Genomic DNA, 8620 nt, shown 5'->3' on the forward strand with positions numbered 1-8620 from the left:
CTCTGTACTAGAAATCAAAGAGAATAAGAAAAGTGAAATGAGAGAAGATATCAGAGATGTTTTGTTGTATAGAGTGACCAATAATCACAAACAGAGCTCACATAAGCAGGTAGCTGCAATAAGAGAATCAATTCTGAATCGAAATAGAACTTAGCAACCAAGAATTTAGTGGATAAATCTTAAAATGTGGAAGAAAGATTCTGATAAAACAAAACATCCAAATAAAGTTGCTAAAAGTTGAAATGCAAGTCAGTCAAATGAAAACCACCACTGAACAAACTTTGTAAATTTTCTTCAACTCAAGGATGCACTCTGGAAAATGTGAAAATGAATCAAGAAAGATCTGGACTTAGCACACAGAGTACCCAACACATGGAAATATTAGAGAATAGACACAGGGTACTCAGGCTGTCAAAGAGAAGAAATGGAAAGACAGGATTATCTATCTTATGTAAAGTTGGAATAATTTTCATATATTAGGGATTCATTTGCATATACTAGAAACAATTTACTTATCCTACACAGGAAAAATCAAAAATTCCAACGTGATAAGGAAAGAAAACATGTATAAAACCTGGTTAGCATGTATAAAAACTGCCAGCCCCACAGTTCATGCTTAAGCTGTGTGCAAGAGAATTACTAAAAGAAATGAAAAAATGTTTCACGATGTTATGAGTATATTGAAGTTGTTGTGTTAGACCATGTGCATAACTATCAGTGGACACAGTCATCCCTCTGGCCACAGGTTGAAGAGCAAAATGTGTATTTCAGATTAAAAATGAGGACATCATGAATTTTGTAGACAAATGGATGGAAGTAGAAAATATCAACCTGGGTCAGGTAACCCAGACCCAAAAGAACATACCAAAAAAGTATTTACTCACTAATAAGTGGATATTAGCCAAAAAAGTACAAAATAACCATGATACAACCCATAAGAAATTTAAAAAGAAGGAAGACCCAAGTGAGGATACTTCAATCCCACTTAGAAGGAAAAGCACAGTATTCATGGGAGGCAGAGGGAGGGATGAACCTGGGTAGAAAAGGGAAAGTGAAAAGGAAAGCAGGATCAGGTGTGTGTGAGGAGACAAGAGAGAAGAGCAAAGAGCGAGGAGAATGGATGGAAATATGCAGCTTCTGGTGCTAGAGGGCAGGGGAATCCTCTAGAATGTTCCAGAGACCTGAGATGTAAATGGAGATGAACTTAGGAGAAATGCCAAACAGTGGGGAGATAGACCCTGAAGAGATGACCACCGGTAGATAGACAGGGCTTCCAGTAGAAAGATGGGGTCACTGAACTACCCTCAAACTTTTTAACCCAGAGTTGAACTTGTCTAAAAGAAAGCAGGGACAAAAATGGAGCAAGAGACTGAAGGAAAGTCCATCCAGAGATTGGCCCACCTTGGAATCCATTCTAGGGCTGGCAACCAAACACTGAAACTATTACTGATGCCGTGTTGTACATGCAGACAGGAGCCTATCATGGCTGTCCTATGAGAGGCTCTGACAGCACCTGACCTAGACAGATGTAGATTCTTACAGCCAATCACTAGACTGAGCACAGGGACCACAGTGGAAGAGTTAGGGAAAGGACCGAAGGAGCTGAAGTAGATAGCAACCACATAGGAAGAACAAGATTATCAAGTAATGGGATCTTCAGAGCTCCCAGAACTAAACTACCAACCAAAGAGTGTACATGGGTTGAGTCCATGGATCCCGCTACTTAGGAAGCAGAGGACTGACTTATTTGGCATCAGTGGAAGTGGAGATGCTGGGTCCTGTGGAGGCTTGTGGCCCCAGTGAAGGGGGATGCTGAAGGAGTGTGACTAGAGTGAGTGGGTGAGCAACCTCTTTGAAGCAATGAGGAGGGGGAACATGATGGGAGTTTGCAGAGGGGAGATCTGGAAGGGGGACAAATTTGAAATGCAAATTTCAATTTTAAAAATTTACTCATAAAATCTCATAAAAATAAAAATCTGATCAAGTATGACTGTGCATGCCTTTTATCCCAGCCCTGAGAAGCAAAGGTAGGAGAATCTCTATAAGGCTATCCTGGGCTACAAAGAATGTTCAATACCAGGCATGTCGGCATGGGAAGAACATGTCTTAAAAATGAACAAATAGGTAAAAATTAAAAATAAGAAATGTATCGACATGGGAGCCTAGTTCATTTCACTAAGATTTAAGTTACTTCATTGATATCAGGGAAACAGTTCATGCTGAATCAGTTATTTGCAAATTAATATATTTCTAAGTAGCCCTTTTCAGGTTTACTACTAATAAAAATGAATTTGACTTATAAATGCTACCTCTATAGTATTGCTTATAAGAAATCATTACTTATCAACAGAAAGGTGGCCCATACATATACAGCCATCCAATTAGACAAGATGGATGAAGCAAAGAAGTGCAGGCCGACAGGAGCCGGATGTAGATCGCTCCTGAGAGACACACCCAGAATACAGCAAATACAGAGGCGAATGCCAACAGCAAACCACTGAACTGAGAACGGTACCCCCGTTGAAGAAATCAGAGAAAGAACTGGAAGAGCTTGAAGGGGCTCGAGACCCCATATGTACAACAATGCCAAGCAACCAGAGCTTCCAGGGACTAAGCCACTACCTAAAGACTATACATGGACTGACCTTGGACTCTGACCTCATAGGTAGTAATGAATATCCTAGTAAGAGCACCAGTGGAAGGGGAAGCCCTGGGTCCTGCTAAGACTGAACCCCCAGTGAACTAGATTGTTGGGAGGAGGGCGGCAATGGGGGGAGGGTGGGGAGGGGAACGCCCATAAAGAAGGGGAGGGGGAGGGATTAGGGGGATGTTTGCCCGGAAACCGGGAAAGGGAATAACACTCGAAATGTAAATAAGAAATACTCAAGTTAATAAAAAAAAAAATACCAAAGTATGAAACTCTCCTGCCAACAAAGGAAAATTTCAAACAGACCAAACGTCTAGCCTGAGTAGCCATGGTCTGACCCATGCATGGTTCATTGTAAAAATAAATGTTATGTGGCAATTTGAACTGATACTGAAGAAAAATAATAAGGCATGTTTCCACACTAGGTACAATAAAATACTGTGAGTAGAATTATTTTAATCTTCATGCTTTGTGATGTTCTAAATCATCATGCGAAAGAAAGACAGTATTAACAATGGTACATGGCAAAGGACATTTTCTTGGAGTGGTAGGAATACAGGTTATCATTACTTTTATTCATATTTTTTCAATTTTAAAGGTTTTGGAATTAAATTTATTATACAAACATGATTCCATCCTATGAACAAATTATACTTTAGAGTTAAAAATTATAACTAAATAGTAAAGTTTTAACTATTTCCATACCTCATCAGTAAACAATAACTAAATTAATTAGCATTTATTACTACGATTCTGTGTTTAACCTAAGGAGCCAGGATTCTCTGCGTACCTGAGGGACATTGTAGAGACTTAGAACTCTGGAGATCTGGGTTGATATTCCTGTTGAAATGCCTCCTATCACTGCAACCAGCTTATCAGTCTTCTCAGGCCTGCAGCTGTAGTTAGGAACTGGGGGGCTCTCTCCTGAGAGCAAAGCCATAGAACTCTCCACGGCCTTCATCTCAATAAAGTCAACATTGAAGAGATAGAATCCCAGGGACATATTGAATAAAATATTTAGGTCCTTGTTGATTTTTTCTATAGCAAAAACCATTGCCAAAATGTGCTGATAATGTTTGGTGAAATCCCTAGGAAAAAAATTGGAAAGACAATTTTTGTCCTTTTAATTTTAATTTTAAATTAAAATGTAATTGTATCACTTACCTCCATCTCTTTTCTCCCTGCTCCCTCTCAAAGTCTGGATTTTTATTTATAACAATCTAAGTCATATAAAGAATATACATGATATTCCAAGAAACAGGCAGAATATTCTATATTAAAAATGTACAGAAACTAGCCATAAAAAGAAGGTTCATAGTACAACTCATTACCAAATTCACAATTTTTATTTTTGAAAATTTTTTGATACAGAGTCACATCATTCACCCCAGGCTAGACTGAAACTCACTATGTAGAATATATTAACCAGAGGCCCACACAGATCCACCTGCCTCTGCTCCTTAAATTCTGGGACTAAAGGTTTGAACCACCACATACTATCAAATATAAATTTTTCACTTTTTCTGTACAATTTGTGTGAGAAAGTGAAATGGAGGAGTAAAGAATGCAGGAAGTAGCAAACATTAAAACTTAATATTTCATGTGGTCTTCAAAAATAGGATAAACCTCAGGATATACAGTACATATCAAGCATAAAATTTCAAAAAATAGTGTCAAGTCAATTTAAGCAGGAAAAATAAGGTGTTCTCAGTACAATACACAAAGTAAGTACAGAGAAAACATGTTTTCAGCTGCAAAGTGCTTTCAACATGTTACATTATTAAGAGAATTCAGTATGAGTAGAGGAGAGGTACAAAAATGAGTAGCTACTGGCATTTGGTGGCTACTGGAGAAAGGAGGGTCAGTTTCCCTAGGGAGGTTGCCCTAGTATACTGTGGAAGAGATTCCAGATGATGTCCTATACTCCTGTAGTACTGGCATGCCTAAATGAACTCAGTAGATTAAAAAGTGAGTGAGTGAGATAGATAGAGAGAGAGAGAGAGAGAGAGAGAGAGAGAGGGAGAGAGAGAGACAGACAGACAGACAGACAGACAGAGACAGAGAGACAGAGACAGAAGCAGACACATACAAAGAGAGGCAGAGATAGAGACAGAGAGACTCCATGGAGTTGAAGACAGAGACATTGCAGGGGAAGCAGTAGATATTGGTGTGATCAACACATATTGTACATGATGAAATCCTGAAACAATCATTTTTAAAGAGAGAAGTCACTTACGCATAAATGATATCCGGTATATAGATTGTATCTTTGAAGCCAAATTTACTTTTAGTGTCTCCAGAAGTCACTCTAAGGGAAAAGAGTCCTCCAATAACAAAATCCCCATCTTGATAGTAGCCAGGAGAAGCAGGTATACTTAAGGCCAAACAAATTTGTTTCTGGAATACAATGGGAACAATAAGGAGAGAGAAAGCAATGAATAATTTCATACTAACATTGATGATAATTGATAAAACTCAGATATCTGTTGAGAATCTTGAACTAATCAACCTTGAAAGCACATCAACAAACTGATAAAACATGTGGCTGAATGCTCAGTGTGGAGCAAGTTTATAAAACACTGTTTTGTCCTGATACAGGCCCACCAGTGTCCAAACACTCCCTCAGGTCCTGGGAGTATAATCTGCTTTGCACATACTTAGCCCTAGATCATGTCCCCTTCACAGGGTCATTGTGAGTCTCCAAAGGCCCAGGAACCTCTCACTTGGCACCTGGGAATCCTGATTCTCAGCAGAAAACACATAATTATGAACAAGTGTGAAGTCCTCTAAAACACCTGTGGGGTGTGTACACTCAGCAAGCTGAGACTTCTCAAGGTCCCAAAGTAAAGAGAGACTAACCAGAGGAAACATGATTAAGTCATGAAGGATCATCTGAAGGAGGTACCTATTTCTGTAAGGCAAAGCCAAAGCCTTATATTAGAAAACACTATTTCTGATTACTTTTGTAGAGTCAGTTATTGACTTGTATATTTTTTAATATCTTACCTTGTATATACTTATGAATACAATGTTTTGGAATGCATATAATTTGTAAAATTTAAATATAATTTTAATTCATATAGATTTTTTCCCACACTGGCATTATTTCAAATTTATGTTCTTCAAAGAAAGTAAATCAAAGGATATTAATAGCTTTAATTATGTCTATTGTGCATGAGGTGTAATGTGTTAATCTTCTTTTTTGTTCTTTAGTCCTGTTTTACAATTCAGATTTCATCCCCCTCCTGGACTTCCCCCAACCACGCCCCATCCCATACCTCCTTCGGCCCATTTAAACCTTTTTCTATGTATTTATGTATGTATGTATGTATGTATGTATGTATGTATGTATGTATGTATGTATTTCACTCACTCACTCATTCATTCATTTTTGGTGCAGGCACTGTAGGATACTCAACCTAGAACATGGTACACGGAAGGCAAGTACTCTACCATAGTGTCACATCTTAGCCTTTATAAATCTTTAAGGAACTAAGTTTCCCAGGTTGTCTGTGAATTTGTGACCATCCTCTTTCAATCTTCCCATCAGCCAAGATTACAGGTATGCATCACCAAGCCTGTTAACATATTTTGATGTGAAAAAATACATAATTGTAATGATAAATTCAGATGTGTAAAGACATATGCCACTTTCTGCAAATCATATTAAATCCATTCACATAGAAAATCCACTTCATCAAAGCCCTTAAGAGGCTAAGAAGCTTTATGTAAGAATGTTAACGGAGGCTTTGTTGGTTAGAACATGAAGAAAATCACACCTTCTCCTCAGCTAAGTTCTTTGGGTAGATAGTAGCATGGTTAACCTTTACAGCTTATATGCACATATAAGTGATATCACACCACATTTGTCTTCCTGGGTCTGAGTTTCTTCACTCAGGATGATGTTTCCTACTTCCATCTACTTGACTGCAAATTTATGCCATTGTTTTTAGTAACTGTGTAATATTCCAGTGTGCAGATGTACCATATTTTCTTTATCTATTCTTTAGGTGATGGACATTTATGTTGTTTCCAATTCTTGGCTATTATGAATAAAGGTGCTATGAACATAGCTGAGCAAGTGTCCCTGTGGTACAGTGGACCATGCTCTTAGTATATGCCCAGAAACAATATAACTTGATCCTGAGGTAGACCCATTATATTTCAAGTTTCTTGTATCTGTTGAGATTTGCTTTGTGTCCTCTCAATTTTGGAGAAGTTTCCATAATGTCCTTAGAAGAAGGTTATTTCGTTTGCGTTTGGGTAAAATATTTTGTATGTATGTGTTAGGTCCATCTGAATCATAACATCTGTTAGCTCTATTATTTCACCATTTTCTTTCTCTCTGGATGACATTTCCATTGGTGAGACTGTGGTGTTGAAGTATCTCACTATCAATGTGCGAGGATGGATGAGTGGTTTTACTTTAGTAATGTTTCTATTATAAATGTGGGAGTCCTTGCATTTAGGGCATAGATGTTGAGAATGTAAATGTCCTCCTGGTGGATTTTTCCTTTGATAAATATAAAATGTCCTTCCCCATCTGTTTTGATTAATTTTGTATGAAAGTTTATTTTGTTAGATATTAGAACAGCTACACCAACTTGCTTCTTATATCTGTTTACTTGGAAAATATTTTTTCAGCCCTGTACTCTAAGGAAATACCCACCTTTGATGTTGAGGTGTGCTTTTTGTATGCAGCATAATGATTAATACAATTTTCACATGCACTCTCTTAGCCTGTGTTTTTTATTTATGTCCATTAAGGTTGACAGATATTAGTGAACGATTATTGTTAATACTTATTTTGATGGTGGTGGTGGTGGTGGTGGTGTGTGTGTGTGTGTGTGTGTGTGTGTGTGTGTGTGTGTGTGTGTGCGCGCGCGCGCGCGCGCGCGTGTGCATGTACATGCATGATTCTTTCTTTTGGCTTTGCTGGTGTGCAATTATTTATTTCCTGTATTTTCTTACATGTAGTTAATGTCCTAGGATTTGAGTTTCCTTCTTGAACCTTCTTTAGGACTGGGTTTGTAAATCAGTGTTTAAATTTAGTTTTCTCATGGAATATTTTGTTTTCTCCCTATGTGGTGATTGAAATTTTTGCTGGGTATAGGAGTCTTGGCTAACATCTGTGTTATCCTAGACTCCGAAAGACATCTGTCTAGGCCCTTCTGGCTTTTAGAGTCTCTGTTGAGAAGTCAGGTGTAATTCTAATAGGTCTGCCTTTATATGTTACATGACCATTTTTCTTTGCAGCTTTTAATATTCTTTGTTCTGTATATTTAGTATTTTGATTATTATGAGATAGGAGGACTTTCCTTTCGTGCCCAACTTGGTATTCTGTAAGTTTTTATACGTTTTTAGACATCTCTTTATGTAAGAGAAATTTTCTTCCACGATTTTTTGAAAATATTTTCTGGGTCTTTGATAGGGAATCTTTCATTGTTCTATTCCTATTATTTTTAGGTTTTGTCTTTTCATAGTGTCCCAGATTTCACAGAAGTTTTGTGTCAGAAACGTTTTAGATTCATCATTTTCTTTGAATGATGTGTCAATTTCTTTTATCATATCTTCTCTGCTTCAGATTCTCCCTTCCATTTCTTGAACTCTATTGGTGTTCCTTGTATGTGTAACTCCTGTTCAGTTATCTAGATTTTCCATGTCCAGAAATCCTCTAGTTTGTGTTTTCTTTATTGGTTTTATTTCCTTTTTTAGGCTTTGAACAGTCTTACTAATTTCCTTCCCCTATTTTTTGTATTTTGCTGGATATTAAAGGGATTTGGTGATTTCATGTTTAAGGGGGATAAGAGAGATCATATGTGGACAGGATAGAGGGAAAGAGTAAAAGAGAGAGTTAAGGAGAATGGAAGGGGTATCCCTGAGACAAAATGGAAACCAAGCGTAATGGAAAATCCCAGGTTTCAATGAGGGTTACCCTAGCTAAGACTTCTATAAACTGGAAGATGTGGAACC

General features: G+C 37.6%; 1 protein-coding gene across 2 annotated transcripts in view; it reads right to left on the bottom strand.

Annotated features, from left to right (window-relative positions):
- Positions 1-5095, bottom strand: part of Vom2r52 (vomeronasal 2 receptor, 52) — a 38262-nt gene extending 33167 nt beyond the window's left edge. The window contains exons 1-2 of one of the 2 annotated variants that reach the window (XM_087656993.1): positions 4884-5095; positions 3438-3735 (exon numbers count right to left, since the gene is read on the bottom strand). In XM_087656993.1, the coding sequence (XP_087513119.1) occupies positions 3438-3735; positions 4884-5095 (510 nt within the window). 2 annotated transcript variants of the gene reach the window in all.
- Between the last annotated feature and the right edge of the window lie 3525 nt (positions 5096-8620).

The sequence above is a fragment of the Rattus norvegicus genome, chromosome 4 (genome assembly GCF_021556685.1).
Source record: "Rattus norvegicus strain SHRSP/BbbUtx chromosome 4, alternate assembly SHRSP_T2T, whole genome shotgun sequence".
NCBI lineage: Eukaryota > Metazoa > Chordata > Mammalia > Rodentia > Muridae > Rattus > Rattus norvegicus.